The following is a 21,490-nucleotide window of genomic DNA, read 5'->3' as shown; positions in this document are numbered from 1 at the left end:
GTGACAGTCCCTCACCAACCCTTTAATGCTTTCCCATGGTATCTGTTGGAGAAGCCAAACTTCAACGGCATAGAGAGCCCTGCCCTCCACCCCGACTTAGACGGATTTAAAGCTCATTTCCAATCGTTCTGTTCCACACCCCATAGGTGAGCTCCATTCACACTTCTCACTTTGTGCCTTTGTGCCAGCAATTCTTTCTGTGTTCCTGGAATGTTCCTTTTTCCTCTGTGGGCTGGCTCCTTGTAGTCACTTAGATTTCAACCTATGATTCGCCGCTAACATGACTTCTGACGAACCAAAAGAGGTCATCCAAGCACTTTCTTATCACATCTGTCTCGTCCCTTTGTACAAATACCTATTATCTGCTGTGTTTGTCATCTGCTTTTCCCTAACAAGACAAACACTCACAAGGAGTCTATGGGAGCCCGGGGAGGTTAGAGAAGGCTTCCAGGGGAGTCATGTTTGCCAAGCAGAAAATGGCGGGAGGAACAACATTCCATGGAGAGGGTTCAGCAAGGACAAAGGCTTGGTAGGATGGAAGTTGAAGCAGAAATTTCTAGGTGGCTGAAATAGAAGTTAAGAAGGCAAGTGGCGGAACTGAGGTCAGAGGAGAAACACTGGATTTGCAATCCTTAGGCTGATGCACAGAGCTTTCCTTTCTCTCTTTGTGGAAGAATCTGGCTTGGAATGGGACTCACATCTGAATTCATAGCCTCTCCTGGCTGCCTGGGAACTGCTATTTCCACAGCTGAGAAAATAGGGGGCAGGCTAGCAGCGGGCAGGGAAAGCTCCAGTTTCACCCACCCCGACTCCCTGCCACCTGGGGCCTCCACCTGCACCCGTCAAACACCTTCCTGTTATCTTTGGTCATAGCACAGCCTACAGATTGGGGTCTATAGGATGCCGATGGCTCACCTGGCTGATATTAAACTTCCAGTTCAGGGACGCCTGGGTGGCTCAGTTGTTAAGCGTCTGCCTTTGGCTCAGGTCATGATCCCAGGGTCCTGGGATCGAGCCCCACATCGGGCTCCCTGCTCAGCGGGAAGCCTGCTTCTCCCTCTCCCACTCCCCCTGCTTGTGTTCCCTCTCTCACTGTGTCTCTCTCTGTCAAATAAATAAATAAAATCTTAAAAAAAAAATACACTTCCAGTCCAGGCTCAAAGGTGGCTGATTCACCCTGCCCCTCCCTGCAGGTCAGACAGCCCCAGCACCCAGATCCCAGATTCAGAGGAGGGCTCAACAAAGGGGAAGGAACTCCCCACAGATCAGAACTCCACCCTCATCTCACCTCCCATTAGCTGGTGACTTCTGAAGCCCTCAGGGCCCAGGGTCTTCCTCTCCTAGTCGAGAGGCCACAAAACCCAGTCAAGGATCAGTCCCCAGGGCAGAGTGGAGGATGCCGGGTAGGGGCAAGTTCCATCTGGAGGAGTTCCCTCCTGCAGGCATTCTTAGATGTTTGGTCATTCTTCTCCAATCTGGAGAGGGCTGCCTGGTCTTATAAAGCCAGAAGAGAGGTCTGAGGAGTCCGATGGCCCTTCATCTGCTGAGATCTTCTGAGGCCTTAACCCTCCCTGCTTGTCACAGGATTCAAGTAAGGATCGCCCTGAGGGAGAGGTAAAACAGGGCTTGAGGTGGGGGAAGGGGGGGAGGGAGGAGGTCTTCTGGGAGTCCATTTCTTTACAGGCCCTTCAGGGCTTCGTTGCTTCTCCAGCAAGCCCATCCCCATCCTGTTCCATGGGCCCAGACCTGTGGCCTTCCCCACAGTGCTGAGGCCCCATTTTCCTTAAACTTCTATTGCTGTCCCTAGGCCGATGGCTGCCACATATGTATCCAACCTGTACCCTCCCCGGGGCTTTTGACTCTATGACCACTTCTCCCTGGGTGGCACACAGGCACTGTGACAAAATGGAGCTCGGCATTTCTTTTTGCCCAAATTTGCTCCTCTGCTTTTCCCTTTCCCCGCCAGTGGTACCACCATGGTAAAAAGAAGGCTTCTGTCCTTGGCTGGGGTGGGCGTGGTGGAGGGGTCTCCCTGAGACCTGACTCTCAGATGCTGTAGAAGGGACACCTGTGTGGGTGGGTGCCAGGGGGAAGGGAGAGGGGCTGGACATATGAATGTCTGATTTGGCTGGTGGTAATGCCTGGGGCTGGTGAGGTTGGAGGAGTTGGTGGATCTCTGTGTTGGGAACTGGGGAGCTTTGTACTCGCTACAGCTGCCTGGGAGCTTAGAAGCATGCACTCCAGTCCTCGCCCTGCAGTTGGTTCTGTCCTGAGTCTCTGGATCTCATTCTCATCTGTATACGAAGGACAGGGGGTTGGAAGTGGACAGGATTATTTTAAAGGATCCCAGCATCTCAGGCTGCCAGGTTTTATCAGACCTGAGTTTGGGGGAGGAAAAGGGGTAAGTGGGACTTGGGGAGTGGCCTTAGGTCTGCACTATGAATCCACCCACCTCCCATGGAGGCCTGGCTAGTGCCCACAATAATTAGCGTGCAATAATTAACTGCTGAGTGGCCTTCGCCCGATCCCAGGCTCCACTCCTGGGCCACATTCCCCACTGCCTGTCCTACTGCCCGTCTCCTAGGCCACTAAACCTCGTCTGTGCCCCAAAGTAGGGCAAGGGGGACTCTAGAGCAGAGCAGAAGCCTGAGCCAGACCGGGAACCACTTCCTCTCCCAGGTATGCCACTCCCCACCCCCTCAGTAGAGGCAACACACCCCATAGTGCCCCCAGCAGGTGTTAAAGAATTTGCTGAACCAGGAGGATCCACTTGGCCTAAATCCCAGAGAATCCAAAAGTGGAGGCTGAGGGCCCAGAGCAGAGCAGGGCCTGGCCAAGGTTAAAACTGTAAGTTAGTGTCCACCCCCGAACTACAACCGATGGGCTCCTGCCTTTTAGCACAGTGCCAAGTCCTTAGCGCGCTTCAAGTCTGGGGCCCTAGGGCACCTGTGGTCAGGGTGATGAGGGTGATGGTGGCTGGTGAGGGGTGGTGGGGGTGGAGAGTTGCACCAAGATCTGAAGCAGAGACTAGGAATGTGGGGAGTGGCTTGCCGGGTGATGTAGGTTGCACGAGAGGAGAGCTCTAGCTCTAGAAAGCAACCGCAATAAGAAAAACTGCTGACTGACCAGGTGGGGCCCACGGAGCCTGGGGCGGGGGCTTTCTGTTAGGACTGAAATTGTGGACAGGCTCCTCTGGCCCCCTGTGCTCTAAACTGCTAGACTGTTTCCCCAGAGAGTCACCTGGTGCTCCCCAGAATACAGATTTGTCCTCTGCTCTCGCAGATCAGTGAGTGATTTGGTCATGAGAAGGATGATTGGGTCCTGGAATGAATGAATTAGCAGGGGAGAGAATGAATGAACACGAGAATAAATAGTGTAGTAGAATCTTGGATGGTGGGAAGGTGAGGGGCGAGTTGGGGAGTGAGGCGGGAATTCAGTTCCAGGTTCCCTGAGCCCTGCTGGGCAGTCAGCCTGGAGGCGGCCAGCTCTGGCCCCATCCAGGAGGCCCAGGAAGAAGCCCGATTTCCATAGGACATGGGGCACTGTGGAGACAAGGCAGCTTTGAGCAAAGGGGTGCATATGCTTTTGGGAGCTGTGGGAAACATGCCAAAGTTTAGGAGAGCCCAGGTGCCTGGTGACCAGTGGGGTGAGGGAACAGTCAGTCACCTCCAGGTTCAGGGTCTGAGCTCAGAGGGCTGAGGTGCCGCAAAGGTGGGAGGCCAGCTCTGTGGCCAGGGGATGGGAACCTCCCGAGGCCTGGAGGCTGTCCAGCTGGCTCCCCACACCCACCCCCAGCCCTCCGTGCCCTGTGACAATGACCCATGTCACAGGACCTCTGGGAGAAACCAAATGATGAGGCTGGGGAAGGGATGGAACCAAGGTTGGGGGTTGTTTGTTTCTGGTTTGGGTTTTTAGAGAGGGAAGGGAGAGGCAGAGGCAGAGGGAGAGAGAGAATCCCAAGCAGGCTCCACTCCCACCTCAGAGCCCGACGTGGGCCTTGATCTCATGTCCCTGAGATCACGACCTGAACCGAAATCAAGAGTCGGACGCTTGACAGACTGAGCCTCCCAGGAGCCCCTTGTTTTTGTTTTTTCTAAACATAGGTCTGCAGCTTATCTGAAGCTCCAAAACTAAGATCATTGTCAAAGTTTGCACAAAGTGATTTGGTGTCAAAATCTGACCTGAGAATCAGTGTGAGGTTATTATAATTTGTTGTTGTTGTTGTTGTTATTATAGTTTTTATTTAACCCACCAGTGTAACTCTTTTACCACAGAATGGGTGCTTGATTGTTGTGCATGTAAATCGTATTACCTTTTACCAAATCCTAAATATTTTAAATTCTGAAACATTTGCCTCCAAGGATTTCAAAACAAGAGACTGTGGACCTATGGCAATCTCCTGGCTGTTTCTGCATTTTGCCCAAACGCCATCCCTTAGTTTCATCACTTGATCCCTTCCACCTGGAGAAGTCAGTAACCTGAGTGACCCGAGCAAGGACCCACCGTCCCAGGGGGTGGTGTCTGATCCCATCCCTCCCTGAGGCTGGGAAGACTGAGGGGTTGGGGTGGGGCGGGACCAGGCCCAGGTTTCACGGAGGCTCCACCTAGCGGGGGCTGTTTCCACCCACCTGGAGGCCCCACCTCTGCCTTCCGTGGTGCCACTGACCACAGCTCTTCCTTCAGAGACTGACATGGCCCAGCTGGTGAGAACACAGCTGCTGTTCCTTCTGGTGGGGGTGGCCGCAGTATGGGCAGCCCGGCCCAGGACTGAGCTTCTCAGTGTCTGTATGGACGCCAAGCACCACAAGGAAAAGCCAAGCCCGGAGGACCAGCTGCATAAGCAGGTGGGCAGAGGGCCAGTCTGGGGTGGGGAGGAGCAAACTCAGGAAGACGAAGGCGGGAATAGAAGCGTCCAAGTCCATCCATGGTGGAGGCAGAAAGGCCACCTGAGAGGCCTTGAGTTTGTACTACTGTGGGCACCTATCTGCTTGCCACATGCTCAGTGCCCCATGTTGTCAGTACGACGCCAAGAGCTCAGCTTCTTGGTGGTTTCATTTCCAGGGCACACAAACCCAGAAGCATGTCCAGAGAGGAGCCTGGGAAATGACACTGGAGCGACCCAGCCCAGGGGTTCATTTTGATTTCAGAGTCTAGGCTGGAACTGACCCCGCTAAGAGTCTTGAGAGGAGAGAGTACCCACAGCACATCGTGGCTTCTATTCTGCCAGCCCCAGCGACTGGATTTCTCACAGTCGTAAGGCTGGGTGTGAGGCACCTTGATTCACGCATCTAGCAAACATTTCCTCTGGGGTTCTTGACCTGCTTATTGGACCTGAGCTCTCCTTTCTATGACAACTGATTTACCACAACCCCTTTAATATCCTGAACCTGTCTACATGTTTAAAAAAATCAATATGATGCCATAACTGTGAAGAAAACACAAAAGGGAAGCCACTTGCAAAATGCATTCCAATATGTCAACGTTCATTTTGACCTCATTAGCAGATAGTGATCGCGTTGCTTTGAATCACTGAGCCTACAGCCGAGTGATGGTGTAACTTGGATACTTGGAGCAGCCCCGACTTTAACTTCTTCAACCTATATGTTGTTTTTAAAGTGCACATTTTAGGGGCGCCCAGGTGGCTCAGTCAGTTGAGGCTCCGACTCTTGATTTTAGCTCAGGTCATGATCTTGGAGTCGTGGGATCCAGCCCTGCATCGGGCTCCAGTCTGAGTGTGGAGCCTGCTTGGACTTCTCTCTCTCCTTCTCCCTCTGCCCCCTTCCCGGCCTCTACCCCACTTTTGTGCATATGTGTGTGCACAATCCCTCTCTAAAAATAAAGTGCACATTTTATTTATTTATTTATTTATTTTTTTAATTAAAGATTTTTATTTATTTATTTGAGAGAGAGAGAATGAGAGAGAGCACATGAGAGTGGGGAGGGTCAGAGGGAGAAGCAGACTCCCCGCCGAGCAGGGAGCCCGATGCGGGACTCGATCCAGGGACTCCAGGATCATGACCTGAGCCGAAGGCAGTCGCTTAACCAACTGAGCCACCCAGGCACCCCTATTTATTTATTTAAAGATTTTATTTATTTTTTTGACAGAGAGAGAGACAGTGAGAGAGGGAACACAAGCAGAGGGAGTGGGAGAGGGAGAAGCAGGCTTCCCGCGGAGCAAGGAGCCCTATGTGGGGCTCGATCCCAGGACCCTGGGATCATGACCTGAGATGAAGGCAGACGCCTAACGACTGAGCCACCCAGGTGCCCCTAAAGTGCACATTTTAATATTTTGCTTTTATACTGCATTCTAAGCTATGGGTTTTCATTTATTCAGTGTTTTGAGTATACCTGTAATTAGATCTATTCTGAGGTTCTAATTTATTTGACTTGCTTCCTCACCTCCAGGTGTTTTGTGACCTTCTCAGTGAGGCATCTCTGACCATTCTAGAAAGCTGCAATTCCCCATCCCTCTCTCCTGCTTTAATCTCTTTCCAAAGTAGGTATCCTGTGAGAAGTGTTCCTTGTCATGTTTCTACTCTCTGGGTTAGAGGAAGTAGGAGCTCAATAAAGATTTGAATTAATGAATTTCATAATGCCTGCACTGCCCCTGAAGAGGGTCTCCCAATGGCAAGCATTGCCCTGGAAGACTGACTGCCTTGGGGGATCAAAGACTAAAAGGGACGAGGCTGCACGTGGGAATATTGTGGGTGTGCCGGGTGTGGGAGTTAGTCCCTGTGTCTTCCCCACCCAGTGCAGCCCCTGGAAGAAGAATTCCTGCTGCTTCGCCAACACCAGCCAGGAAGCCCATAAGGATATTTCCTACCTGTACAAATTCAACTGGGACCATTGCGGACATATGACACCTTCCTGCAAAAGGCACTTCATCCAGGACACCTGCCTGTATGAGTGCTCCCCTAACCTGGGGCCCTGGATCCAGGAGGTATGAGTGTCCTCCCTGGACCCCCATCTTTACAGAGGAGCTGAGCTTCCCAGACCTCTCGTCAGGCTGCCTCTCCAGCTCTGGGTCTCTTCAGGGCTGAGCTGCTGAGAATCATGAACCTGAGCCCTTTTTCTCTACTGACCTCCCACCCAGGTGAACCAGAGCTGGCGCAAGGAGCGCATCCTGGACGTGCCCCTGTGCAAAGAGGACTGCCAGCAATGGTGGGAGGACTGTCGCACCTCCTACACCTGCAAGAGCAACTGGCACAGGGGCTGGAACTGGACCTCAGGTGAGGGCCCGGGTGGGGCGGGAAGGGAGAGATCTGGAGGTGGAAGTGTGGGGTGTGGGGCTCGCATAGGAATATTTGGGGCTGTGGGCTTGGTGGAAGCAAAGCTAGTTCTGGGCCCAGTGGCTGAAGGTCTCCCATCTTCCCTACAGGCTATAACCAGTGCCCAGCGGGAGCTGCCTGCCTTCCCTTCCATTTCTACTTCCCCACATCAGCTGCTCTGTGCCGTGAAATCTGGAGTCACTCCTACAAACTCAGCAACTACAGCCGAGGGAGCGGCCGCTGCATCCAGATGTGGTTCGACCCGGCCCAGGGCAACCCCAACGAGGAGGTGGCGAGGTTCTATGCCCTGGCCATGAGTGCCGGGGCCCTGCCCCGAGGGCTGGAGCCTCTCCTGCTCAGCCTGGCCCTGATGCAGCAACTCTGGCTGCTCGGCTGAGCCCCTTTTACCCTCTGATACCTGCCCAGTCCTCCCCTGTTGAGCCCCACAGCTCCTGGCCAATCACTTCCTGCTCCTTGGCCAGGGATGGGGCTCTGACCGACAGTTTGAATAAACCAGACACCCACCATGTGTTACATGAGTTATTTGGGTGTGAGTGGGAATGTGACGTTTGCTTCCCAGTTCCCATTGATTGAAGCCAGTTAGACTTGGTCAGTTCCAGTTCTATGAACTTTCTAGATGTTGAACTGTTCTTGTAACCTAGAACATATTCATAGCTCTCAATTGCCTTTTTAAAAAAGATTTTATTTATTTATTTATTTATTTAATTTATTTGAGAGAGAGCAGGAGGGAGAGGGAGGGAGAATTTGAAGCGGACTATGTGCTAAGCGCAGGGCCCGATGTGGGGCTCGATCTCACAACCCTGAAATCATGACCTGAGCCGAAACCAAGAGTTGGATGCTTAACTGACTGAGCCACCCAGGTGCCTCTCAATTTCATTTTTCACTACAGCTTAAATCTACAGCCAGGCCCAGAGTTTTATCATTTGAATTGGACCCAAGCATTCCAGGGTTGACTGTTCTGCCCAGTGCTCAGCTCTCTGATAGAATAGAGGGGAATGAATGGCTGTGCCCAGCATGTTCTGGATGGATGGCTGGGTAGAGGTGAAGAGGGCCAGCAAGAGCCATTCCTCACTAACGGCTAATACCCACAAAGCACTCTCTACCAGGCACTGTCCTAAATGCTTTATATGTATTCCTATAGGGTATAGACACTGTTGTCTACATTGTACACATGTGGAAACAGCCACCTAAGTTAAGAAACATGGCTAAAACTGTCCCCTGCGGGGGTGCCTGGGTGGCTCAGTCGTTAAGCGTCTGCCTTCAGCTCAGGTCATGATCCTGGAGTCCTGGGATCGAGCCCCACATCGGGCTCCCTGCTCAGCGGGAAGCCTGTTTCTCCCTCTCCCACTCCCCCTGCTTGTGTTCCCTCTCGCTGTGTCTCTGTCAAATAAATAAATAAAATCTTAAAAACAACAACAACAACAAAAACTGTCCCCTGCATAAAAGCTGGGATTCCACCTCAGGCAGTCTGGCTCTTGAGAACAAGCTCTTTGCCCCATGGAGTGGGCAAATATGTGTATCTTGAAGGGATAATGGACCTCATGCTCGACCAGAGAAGCTGAGCCAGAGCCCGTCTGGCAGAGCCAGGAGTGGAACCCAAACCTAGACTCCTAGAGCTGTTTACAAATGAACGATCTGACAGATTTTTAGGCCGTGTTTTCACATTAAGTATAGTTTGTAGCAGTTATAATAAGCTAGGTTATGTTACAGTAACATATCACATGTTTCCAGGACAACTAACATTTCTTATATAAGCTACAGCGCTTGCTGTGGGGAATCTGGGATAGCCTGCACATCACTCAGGGACCAAGGCTGCAGGAGGATCCATCTCATTGCACACTTCCATGAGACAGGACTAGGAAATCTGGCGAATTCCATATGGGCTTTTAAAAGTTCCACCCAACACTGATTTTGATGGCCAAATCAAGTCATGACCACGACTAACTTCAAGGAGGCCAGGAAAATACAATGCTAACAAGTTCTTGAAAGGACAGGGCAATGAGAATGGTTGTCAAAGACCTAATAACCACTACAAAGACCTTGTTATGTTATGGTCAGTTTATATTTCTGGCATGGTTGTGGTGACAAATTTAATCTTTCAGATTCAGGTAAGAAAGAGAACCAGCTCTGTGAACCTCTGCAAAAAACTGTATCAAGAGTGGAGCAATCGGGCACCTGGGTGGCTCAGTTGGTTGAGCGACTGCCTTCGGCTCGGGTCATGGTCCTGGAGTCCCTGGATCGAGTCCCGCATCGGGCTCCCTGCTCGGCAGGGAGTCTGCTTCTCCCTCTGACTCTCCTCCCTCTCATGTGCTCTCTCTCATTCTCTCTCTCTCTCAAATAAATAAAATCTTAAAAAAAAAAAAAAGAGTGCAGCAATCCACTGGCCATCATCCTAGTAGTCTTACAAACAAGGCCAACATTTTCTACAGAACCAGTGATAACTATTTACAAATGGGACTTGTTTATAGATGTGTTAGAATTAGTGAAATTTAAGATTAGTATCACCTTGGGCCTGGGTGGCTCGGTTGAGTGCTCAACTCTTGGTTTCAGCTCAGGTTGTGAGATTGAGCCTCACGTCAGGCTCCTGGCTCAGCCCAGAATCTGCTTGACATTTTCTCCCTCTCCCCCCACCCCGCCCTGCCCCTGTCCCTGCCCCTGCTCTCACTCTCTCTCTCTCAAATAAATAAAATCTTGTTTTAAAACAATTAGTATCAATTCAAGCCAACATACCTAATTAAAGACCTATTGTGTTGTTTCTGAGCCATTTATGAGAATACTAGTCTGTGTCCCACTTTCTGGAGTTGGTCATCCTCAAATTCTGAGGAGTTATTAGCTTGCAGAATGTATTAATAATTTTCCATATTAAGATCTCCTCAGCAGTAGTACTGGTAGAAGGATAGACATAGAGATTAATGGATCAGAACTGAGTCCAGAAATAAATCCCTATATTTATAGTTAATTGATTTTTGACAAAGGTGCTAAGGCAATTCACTGGGGGAAAGAATAGTCTGTTCAACAAATGTGCTGGGACAATTGATTATCCACACACAAAAAGATGAACTTAGACCTTCAACTCATACAGAAAATTAACTCAAAAGGATCATAGACTTCAATGTAACAGCTAAAACAATAAAATTTCTAGAAGAAAACAGCATACCTTCCAGATTTTGTGTTAGGCAAAGATTTCTTAGATTAAAGCTTCTACCTATTCTACAGATGGACTGTTTTCTGTTGGACCAAAAACAGGCTATCACTGAAAAAACAGGTAAGTTGGATAGCATCAAAATTCAAAACTTGTGCACTTCAAAATATACCATTAAGAAAATTCAAAGACAGGGGCGCCTGATTGGCTGAGTTGTTAAGTGTCTGCCTTCGGCTCAGGTCATGATCCCAGGGTCCTGGGATCGAGCCCCACATCGGGCTCCCTGCTCGGCGGGAAGCCTGCTTCTCCCTCTCCCACTCCCCCTGCTTGTGTTCCCTCTCTCGCTGTGTCTCTGTCAAATAAATAAATAAAATCTTAAAAAAAAAATTCAAAGACAAGTTACAGACTGGAGGAAATATCTGGAAAACATATCTGATCAAGGATTTGTATCCGTAATATATAAAAAAATACTTACAACTCAATAATTAAGAAAACAACTCAAATAGGGGGCGAAAGAAACGAACAGACATTTCATCAAAGAAGTTACACAAATGGCTAATAAGAACGTGAAAGAAGCTTAACACCGTTAGTCATTAGAAAAATGCAAAATTTTTTTTAAAAGATTTTTATTTATTTATTTGACAGAGAAAGACACAGCGAGAGAGGGAACACAAGCAGGGGGAGTGGGAGAGGGAGAAGCAGACTCCCCGCCGAGCAGGGAGCCCGATGCGGGACTCGATCCCGGGACTCCAGGATCATGACCTGAGCCGAAGGTAGTCGCTCAACCAACTGAGCCACCCAGGCGCCCTAGAAAAATGCAAATTAAAACCACGGTGAGATACCATTTCACACCCACTAGAATGTCTTTAATAAATACAGCAGGCAATAACAAATGTTGGCGAGGTTGGAGAGATTGGAACCCTGATACACTGCTGACAGAAATGTAAAATGGTACGGCCCTTTGGAAAACTGTGGTATTTCCAAAACAACTTAAAACTGCCTTAAGACCCAGCAATTCCACTTCTAAGCAACTACTCAAGAGAGATGAAAATATATATCCACATAAAGACTTGGTTTTTTTAAAGATTTTATTTATTTATTTGACAGAGAGAGAGTGAGAGGGTGAGTGAGCACAAGCAGGGGGAGCAGCAGAGGGAGAGGGAGAAGCAGGCTTCCCACTGAGCAGGGAGCTCGATGCGGGGCTCGATCCCAGGACCGCAGGATCATGACCTGAGCCAAAGGCAGAGGCTTAACAACTGAGCCACCCAGGCGTCCCCACATAAAGACTTGTACATGAATGTTCATAGAAGCATTATTCAGAATAGCTCAAGAAATGAAATAACCTGAAATGTTGATCAGCCGGGGAATGGATAGACAAAGTGTGTTGTATCCATACAATGGAATATTATTCAGCAATAAAAAGTAACAAACTACTGGCACAAGCTAAACACTATGCTAGTGAAAGTCTATTTTTATGAAAATTCCAGAAAAGGCAAGTTTATACAAAGTAAATTAGTGGTTGCCTGGGGCTAGATTGCGGAACCAAGATTAATTATAAATGAACATAAAGGGGCATGAAAATGTTCTAAACTCATTTATGGTGAGGTTGTAACACTTGGCAAAATATTTTTTTAAAGATTTTATTTATTTATTTGACAGAGAACACAAGCAGGAGGAGTGGGAGAGAGAGAAGCAGGCTCCCCGCTGAGCAGGGAGCCCGATGCAGGGCTCCATCCCAGGACCGAGATCATGACATGAGCCAAAGGCAGATACTTAACCGACTGAGCCACCCAGGCACCCCTCACTTGGCAAAATATTTGTAAACTTTAATGGGTAAATTTTATGATATGTACAATGAGTGAATGAGTGATTACCTATATAATACTCTCCCTTGCAATGGTAGCATACAGAGAATCTTATAGGATTATGGATTTCTGTGGGGCACATTCATGAGGGGACATATTCTAAGGAATTCAATATCTGGCTCCATAAAAATCTATCATCTGAGCCAAACTATCCCATCATAAACTTTGAGAGATTAGTTGGAACAATGCAACAATCAAGGAGGGAGCATGAGCTTGGTATGATATGGACAATACCAGATGTATTGTAGAGATGTTTAGGAGAGTGGCCCATCGACCAAGGATTTTTTTAGAGAGAGTGTTTATTCCAGTTGGCACAAGTAGGGTCTACTAAATTGAGGGTTAGAAACCAGAGCCGGGGGAAAGAAAAAGGGCTACATCATATGACTACTCAAAAAAAGATCATGAAGCACATTACCAAAAATACCAGCACAATAACCACAACCATGTCTCCATCAACTTCACTAACTCCTTTAAAATTATTCCTATTACCTTTTGTGGGTTAGCATCTCCCTCCATAGAAGTCTTTCATTTTAGGGCTGGAATTTTCTGGAAATCTCGTCTCAGAGCTCTGATAGGTTGAATCACCCAAGGGTTAGTTATGGTGGTGATGTCAGACCCATGAGTCTGTTCTCCTATCAATTATGGTAGGATCTTTAGGAAGACAGAAGGAGAGAATAGGAACTCCTTGTTGACCAGACAAAATGGTCTAGAAACCTATTAATGTCCCATATCAGAGTGAAAGAGAGAAGTTTCATTGAGGTGTAATGCAACAGAGCATGAACTTACTAGTGACTGCTGCATTTCATGAGGCCTCAGTTGATGGCTCTTTATTTACTCTATTTTAAAAAATATTTTATTTATTGGGCACCTGGGTGGCTCAGTCGTTAAGCGTCTACCTTTGGCTCAGGTCATGATCCCAGGGTCCTGGGATCGAGCCCCGCTTCCGGCTCCCTGCTCTGAGGGAAGCCTGCTTCTCCCTCTCCCACTCCCCCTGCTTGTGTTCCCTCTCTCGCTGTGTCTCTCTGTTAAATAAATAAAATCTTTTAAAAATATATTTTATTTATTTATATGAGAGAGAGAGAGAGAGCATGAGCAGGGGGAAGAGCAGAGGGAGAGGGAGAAGAAGGCTCCACACTGAGCAGGGAGCCCGATGCAGGGCTCTCTCCCAGGAGTCTGAGATCATGACCTGAGCTGAAAGGCAGACGTTTAACCAACTGAGCCACCCAGGAACCCCTGATGGTTACTTTAAAGAGGACATATTATTAGAACCTGGGGAAGGAGAGTTAGTCTTCCCAACCCACTATTGTTGATAATTCTATTTGTCCTCTCTCATCTCCTTGAGCTCTGGGTGATATGGACAGTGGATACATTTAGAAATCTTGAGGGCCTTACAGTCTATTTTGTAAGATGTGCACCAAAATTACTATTGATAATAAAAAGTTATTTTTTTTAAAGATTTTATTTATTTATTTGAGAGAGAGAGAATGAGAGAGAGCACATGAGAGGGGGGAGGGTCAGAGGGAGAAGCAGGCTCCCTGCTGAGGAGGGAGCCCGATGCGGGACTCAATCCCGGGACTCCAGGATCATGACCTGAGCTGAAGGCAGTCGCTTAAGCAACTGAGCCACCCAGGCGCCCAATAAAAAGTTATTTTTTTAAAAGGTTTTATTTATTTGAGAGAGAGAGCATGGGGGGCAGGGGCAGAGGGAGAGGGAGAGAGAGTCTCAAACGGACTCGTGCTGAGCACAGAGCCTGATGCGGAGCTCCATCTCAAGACCCTGAGACCATGACCTGAGCCGAAATCAAGAGTCAGATGCTTAACTGACTGAACCACCCAGGCACCCCTAACAATTTATTTTAAACTAAGGCATAAAGTTATCTTGGAAATACATTTGTTGACAGTCATCATGCAAGCCATGGCACGTGAAGATGAGTATGCTTTTACCCATTTGGGAAGGTTTGCAGCCACTGAACGTTCAGTCACAACACTATACCCTGTATTAAAGTCATCTAGAGGGACACCTGGGTGGCTCAGTCGGTTAAGCATCTGCCTTCAGCTCAGGTCATGATCCCAGCATCCTGGGATCGAGTCCCGCATCGGGCTCCCTGCTCAGCGGGGAGCCTGCTTCTCCCTCTCCCACTCCCTCTGCTTGTGTTCCCTCTCTCGCTGTGTCTCTCTCTGTCAAAATAAATAAATAAAATCTTAAAAAAAAAAAAAGTCCTCTAGAAAGGATGAGCTCCTCTCTGCTTTGACATCTTTCTCTACACTGTGGACACCATGAACAGAGCAGCTCTTTCTAATACTGATACACTAATTTTAAAAACATGGAGCATACCAACTACACCTAATTATTTTTAGCATCGCTCCTTGTATCCTTCTTCACTTATGAGAGCCATGCACTGAGAGAGCAAAGTTTTTGTGTATTCTAGCAGCTATCTGGGAAGTGCCAAGATGATTTTGGTGAAAAAGATGCCTTGATAGTTTTGTTATTCTGAATATAGGACCTGATCTTGGAGAACGGGAAACAGAAGAAAGTATTGTCTGGAAACAGCCTTAGCCTTGGTTGTGTTATTAATAAGAAAATTATATTTTATAACAACTTTGTCATTAAAAAATTTTTTTTAAAGATTTTTATTTATTTATTTATTTGAGAGAGAGAATGAGAGACAGAGAGCACGAGAGGGGAGAGGGTCAGAGGGAGAAGCAGACCCCCCGCTGAGCAGGGAGCCCAATGTGGGACTCGATCCCGGGACTCCAGGATCATGACCCGAGCCGAAGGCAGTCGCTTAACCAACTGAGCCACCCAGGCGCCCTGTCATTAAAATTTTTAACTTCTCGTTTTATGTTATATCTTGACCCAAGAGGATGATGTGAGTGAGCACAAAACCCCCAAGTCACCATTTTTTCTAGGAAGTGAAAGTTCACATTCACGTTATGTAAGGACCTAAACTCTGCTGTAAGGGAAAAACATCCAGGAAGCCAAAATAACTTTTATTTCTTCACGTTAAGGGCAGACTGTAGGCTCAAAGATCATTTTTCTTATGGGTGACCGTAGTATTTAAAGCTTTGTACTTCTTTTTTTTTTTTTTTAAGATTTTATTTATTTACTTGACGGAGAGAGACAGCAAGAGAGGGAACACAAACAGGGGGAGTGGGAGAGGGAGAAGCAGGCTTCCCGTGGAGCAGGGAGCCCAACACGGGGCTCGATCCCAGGACCCTGGGATCATGATCCGAGCAGAAGGCAGACGCTTAATGACTGAGCCACCCAGGCACCCCTAAAGCTTTGTACTTCTTAAAATAGAAGTCTGAAGATGCACTTCTGGAATGGCAGAGGAAAGACATCTGAAAATCTGCTTCTCCATAAAAGCAATAGCACGGGCAAAAATGGTCAAAAATCAATTATTTAGAAGTCCAGACACCAAAGCTTTCAACACTCAAAGGAGAATCTGTCCAAGAAAAATGTTCCAAAAAAAATGGCCAAATGCTAGTAGGAACAATGAGTTTGGTGGTGTTTGGACCAGCTTTGTCCCCATCCTCCTCTTCCCAACTCTATGGTAGTTTCCCAAAGCGGCTGCCTCACACCTACAACCGCTTTGAGAACCAGTGGCCTAGTAGCCACTAGAGGGGGCAGCATGGGTGTGGAACTCCCAAACAGCCCTTGCCCTAGAGAACTGTCACTCTCAGATCTGCCTGGAGGCTCCCCATAAGAGTCCCATTCATAGGGCTAGTCTTTATTTGACCGGATTCAAAGCTCACATAGTGAGAAACTCTACTTTGTCTGTCGAAACACTTTGCAGCAAATTATTTGACATCCCAGCTGCTTGAGGCAGGAACACCAGCTGATGCAAACAAGAGGCTGGCTAAAACACTTAAGAGGACTATCAGGGAATGAACTGTCAATAGAAGGCTATGAAAATCTCTGACGTTACCTGAGGATCTAGAAATTCACATATGTTTACAGAACTGTGAGTACATCCAGGAAATACCCGATAAGGCGCCAATCCCTCAACTCTGGTGAGCTGGAGGTCTTCCTCAAGCAGGAAGTGAGGGATAAGGCAGAATAAACTGCCAGAGCATTGAAGTCTTGCCTGAACCCTTGGCAAAAAGTAGGAGACCACGAAGCAAACCAGGCAGAAACTTTGGTGACCACATATGACAAAGAAAATAAGACTTTACAGAATTAGTTCATGAAAGTCGATAAACAAATAAGCAGCAATAATAAGAAGCCATGGTTAGAGAAATCTGATTTCCAGAGTTGCCACATTATATTATTTAAAATACCCAGTTTTGGAGGCATCTGGGTGGCTCAGCCGTTAAGCGTCTTCCTTCAGCTCAGGTCATGATCCCAGGGTCCTGGGATCAAGCCCTACATAGGGCTCCCTGCTCAGAGTGAATCCTGCTTCTCCCTCTCCCACTCCCTCTACTTGTGTTCCCTCTCTCGCTGTCTCTCTCTCTGTCAAATGAATAAATAAAGTCTTAAAAATAAATAAATAAATAAAATAAAATACCCAGTTTTGGGATGCTTGGGTGGCTCAGTTGGTTGAGTGTCCGACTCTTGATTTCAGCTCAGGTCATGATCGTGGTGTGCTGGGATTGAGCCCTTTGTTGGGCTCCGTGCTCAGCAGAGAGTCTGCTTAAGGATTCTCTCTCTCCCTTTCCCTCTGCCCCTCTCCCCCACTCATGCTCCCCCCTCCCTAAAAAATAAAAATAAATAAATCTTTTTTTAAAGATTTTATTTATTTATGAGAGAGAGCAGGGGGAGGAGCAGAAGGAGAGGGACAAGCAGATTCCATGCTGAGCGTGGAGCCCGATGCAGGGCTGGATCTCGGGACCCTGAGATCATGACCTGAGCAGAAACCAACAGTCAGATGCTTAACTGACTGAGCCACACAGGTGCACCAACAAATAAACCTTTAAAAAAAATACCCAGTTTTGGAGGCACCTGGCTGGTTCAGTCAGTGGAAGATGCAACTCTTGATCTTGGGGTTGTGCGTTTGAACCTCATATTGGGTGCAGAGACCAGTTAAAAATAAAATCTTTTTAAAAAGTTACCCAGTTTTGGGGGTGCCTGGGTGGCTCAGTCGTTAAATGTCTGCCTTCGGCTCAGGTCATGATCCCAGGGTCCTGGGATCAAGCCCTGCGTCGGGCTCCCTGCTCCACGGGAGGCCCGCTTCTCCCTCTCCCACTCCCCCTGTTTGTGTTCCTGCTCTTGCTATCTCTCTCTCTGTCAAATAAATAAAATCTTTAAAAAATAAATAAATAAAAATAAAAAGTTACCCAGTTTTCAACAAAAAATATGAGAAATTCAAAGAAACAGGAAACTGTGAGCTATACACAGGGGGAACATAGCAATCAATAAAAATTGTCCCAGAGCAAGCCCAGCTATTGGACTTATTAGACAAAGACTTTAAATCAGCTCTTATAAATAAGAACTAGGGGCAGCTGGCTGGTTCAGTGAGTAGAGCATGCGACTCTTGATCTCATTTGTGAAGAACTAGAGGAAACTATGTCTAAAGAATTCTAGGAGGGGTGCCTGGGTAGTTCAGTTGTTAAGCATCTGCCTTCGGCTCAGGTCATGATCCCAGGGTCCTGGGATTGAGCCCCGCATCGGATTCCCTGCTCGGTGAGCCTGCTTCTCCCTCTCCCTCTGCCTGCCACTCCCCCTGCTGTTCTCTCTCTCTTTCTGTGTCAAATAAATAAATAAAATATTAAAAAAAAGAATTCAAAGAAATATGAAAATGATGTCTTACCAAATAGAGAACACCAATAAAGAAACAAAAATCATTTAAAAAATGAATAGAGGGGCACCTGGGTGGTTCAGTCGTTAAGTGTCTGTCTTCAGCTCAGGTCATGATCCCAGGGTCTTGGGATTGAGCCCTTCATTGGGTTCCCTGCTTGGTGAGGCTCCTTCTCCCTTTCCTTCTGCCTGCTCCCCCTGCTTGTGCTCTCTCTCTTTGTCAAATAAATAAAAATAAAATCTTTAAAAAAATAAATAATGAAATAGAAATTAGGGGTAGAGAGGTGCCTGGGTGGCTCAGTTGGTTAAGCATCTGACTCGATTTCAGCTCAAGTCATGATCTTAGGGTCCTGGGACATCGGGCTCTGCACTCAGTGGGGAATCTGCTTGAGGATTCTCTCTCTCCTTCTCCCTTTGCCCCTCCCCTCCATACTCTCTCTCTCAAATAATATTTTTTAAAAAAAGAAATTTGGGGTAGAATAGTACAATAAACCGAAATGAAAAATTTGCTAGAAACTCCTCAACTTGATAAAGAATATCTACCAAAAAACCTAGAGCTAATATACTTAATGGTGAGAAACTCAAAGCTTTCCCACTAAGATCAGGTACAAGGCAAGGATGTCTCCTCTCACCACTTCTCAACCTTGAACTGCAAGTTCTAAGTAATGCATCAGGACAAGAAAAGGAAATAAAAGGTATAGATTGGGAATAAAGAAATAAAAGTGTCTTTGTTCGTAGATCACATGTTAGTTTATATAGAAAATCTGAAGAAATGACAAAAAAAAAAATTCCTGGCACTAGTAAGTGATTATAGCAAGGGTGAAGAATATAAGATTAATATATGGAAACCAATTGCCTTCCCGCATACTAGCAATGAACAAGTGGAATTTGAAATTAAAAATATATATCATTTATAATAGCATCCATAAAAATGAAATACTTAGGTGAAAATCTAACAAACTATGTATAATACCTTTGTGAGGAAAACTACAAAACTGATGAACAAAATCAAGGAACTAAATAAATGGAGAAATAGTCCATGTTTATGGATAGGAAGACTCAATATAGTCAAGACTGCAGGCGTTCCCAACTTGATCTATAGACCCAATGCCATCCCAATCAAAACCCCAGCAATTTGCTTGGTAGATACTGACAAACTGATTCTATAGTTTATATGGAGAGGCAAAAGACCCGGAATAACCAACACAACATTGAGGAGAACAAAGTTAGATGAATGACAATCTCTGACTTCAAGACATACTGCAAAGCTACAGTAATCAAGACAAAGTGGTTTTGGCAAAAGAATAAACAAATTGATCAATGGAACAGAACAGAGTCCACAAATATACTCACGTAAGTATACTCAACTGATATTTGACAAAGGGGCAGTGGTAATTTCAACAAATGTAGCTGTAACAACTGGCCATCACATACAAAATGATAAAAATCTACACACACTACACACTTCACACTTTTTGTGAAGGCGCAAAATTAACTTAAAATGGATCACAGACCTGAAGAGATCACAGGTGCAAAATATAAAACTCCTAGAAGATAATGTAGAAGAAAATCCAGGTCACCTTGGGTTTGGTGATGACTTTTAAGATACAAAACCAGCTTTTGGCTTTCGGCTCGGGGAGGCAAAGGTGCAACTTTCTTCGGTTGTCCCGAATCCGGGTTCATCCGACACCAGCCACTTCCGCCATGCCGCCTAAGTTCAACCCCAACGAGATCAAAGTCGTGTACCTGAGGTGCACTGGTGGTGAAGTCAGTGCATCTACCCTGGCCCCGAAGATCGGCCCACTGGGTCTGTCTCCAAAAAAGGTTGGTGATGACATCGCCAAGGCAACCAGTGATTGGAAGGGTCTAAAGATTATGGTGAAACTGACCATTCAGAACAGACAGGCCCAGATTGAAGTGGTACCTTCTGTCTCTGCCCTGATTCTCAAAGCCCTCAAGGAACCACCAAGAGACAGAAAGAAGCAGAAAAACATTAAGCACAGTGGAAATATCACTTTTGATGAGACTGTCAATATTGCCCAACAGATGCGACACTGATCTTTAGCCAGAGAACTCTCTGGAACCATTAAAGAAATCCTGGGGACTGCCCAGTCTGTGGGCTGCGATGTTGACGGCCGCCACCCTCATGACATCATAGATGACATCAACAGTGGTGCGGTGGAATGCCCAGCTAGTTAACTACAAAGGCAAATGTTTCAATAAAGGATCATTTGACGACCAAAAAAAAAAAAAAAAAGATACAAAACCAAAGGCATGATCCATGAAAGAAAGAACTGACAAGCTGGTCTTAATTAAAATTAAAATTTTCTGCTCTGTAAAAGATGTTAACAGAATGAAAAGACAAGCCACAGACTGGGACACAATATTTGCAAAAGACGTATCTGTAAAGGACTGTTTTCTAAAATACAGAAAGAAATTCTTAAAACCCAACAACAAGAAAATCAACAACCTGATTTAAAAATAAGCCAAAGACCTTAATTAGCAGACACTTCAGCCAAGATGATATGAAAATGGCAAACAAACATATGCAAAGATGCTCCACATCATACAGCATCAGGGAAATGCAAATTAAAACAACAGTGAGATACCACTATACACCTATTAGAATGGCCAGAATCTGGAACATTGACAACACCAAATGCTGGTGAGGATGTGGAGCAGCAAGAATTCTCATTCACTGCAAATGAATGAAAATGCAAAATGATACAGCCACTTAGAAAGACTGTTTGGCAGTTTCTTAACAAAACTAAACATATTCTTACCATACAATCTGATATTTCCCCAAAGGAGTTGAAAACTTATGTCCACATAAAAATCTGTACATGGGGGGCACCTGGGTGGCTCAGTCATTTAGCGTCTGCCTTCATTCAGGTCAGGTCATGGTCCTGGGATCAAGCCCCGCGTTGGGCTCCCTGCTCCGCGGGAAGCCTGCTTCTCCCTCTCCCACTGCCCCTGTTTGTGTTCCCTCTCTCTCTGTGTCTCTGTCAAATAAATAAAATCTTTAAAAAAAAATCTGTACATGAATACTTATAGCAGCTTTATTCATAATTGCCAAATGTTGAAGCAATCAAGATGTCCTTTAATAGGTGAATGGATAAATGAGCTGTGGTACATCCAGACTATGGAATTTTATTCAGCACTAAAAAAGAAATGAACTGGGGCACCTGGGTGGCTCAGTCAGTTGAGCGTCTGCCTTCTGCTCGGGTCATGATCCCAGGGTCCTGGGATCAAGCCCCACATCGGGCTCACTGCTCAGTGGGGAGTTTGCTTCTCCCTTTCACTCTCCCTCTGTGCTCTCTCGAGTAAATAAATAAAATCTTAAAAAAAAAAAAAAAGAAATGAACTATCAAGCTATGAAAAGAGATGGATGAAACTTTTTTTAAAAAAATTTTATTTATTTATTTGACAGAGAGAGACACAGCGAAAGAGGGAACACA

At 46.5% G+C, this 21,490-nt stretch overlaps 1 protein-coding gene, 1 long non-coding RNA gene and 1 pseudogene across 5 annotated transcripts in view; 2 read left to right on the top strand and 1 right to left on the bottom strand.

Moving 5' to 3' along the window:
• LOC123857472 (uncharacterized) overlaps positions 1–21,490 on the bottom strand; it is a 48,568-nt gene that overhangs the window by 9,790 nt on the left and 17,288 nt on the right. For 2 of the 3 annotated variants that reach the window (XR_010406993.1, XR_008507503.2), the window contains one exon: positions 11,047–11,238. The exons of the other annotated variant lie outside the window; for it this stretch is intronic. This is a non-coding gene — a long non-coding RNA (uncharacterized LOC123857472). Of the gene's footprint in view, positions 1–11,046; positions 11,239–21,490 lie in introns of those variants that run through there. 3 annotated transcript variants of the gene reach the window in all.
• On the top strand, positions 3,700–7,665 carry LOC123856675 (folate receptor alpha-like). Of its 2 annotated transcripts, XM_045892818.2 has the most exons (4): positions 3,700–4,844; positions 6,752–6,940; positions 7,094–7,229; positions 7,379–7,665. In XM_045892818.2, the coding sequence occupies exons 1-4, from the start codon at positions 4,692–4,694 to the stop codon at positions 7,663–7,665; spliced, it is 765 nt and encodes a 254-aa protein (XP_045748774.1). In that variant the 5' UTR covers positions 3,700–4,691. The 2 variants fall into 2 exon arrangements, with proteins under 2 accessions (XP_045748774.1, XP_064431961.1); XM_064575891.1 differs by lacking the exon at positions 3,700–4,844 and having other exon boundaries at positions 6,440–6,940.
• Positions 19,635–20,262, top strand: LOC123856676 (large ribosomal subunit protein uL11-like; annotated as a pseudogene).

Source organism: Mirounga angustirostris, unplaced genomic scaffold, assembly GCF_029215605.1.
Source record: "Mirounga angustirostris isolate CCGP_5_RB_7025 unplaced genomic scaffold, mMirAng1.0.hap1 SCAF_13, whole genome shotgun sequence".
NCBI classification, from domain to species: Eukaryota; Metazoa; Chordata; class Mammalia; order Carnivora; family Phocidae; genus Mirounga; species Mirounga angustirostris.
The sequence above is the reverse complement of the archived record's forward strand: the minus strand, read 5'-3'. Positions and strand labels throughout refer to the sequence as shown.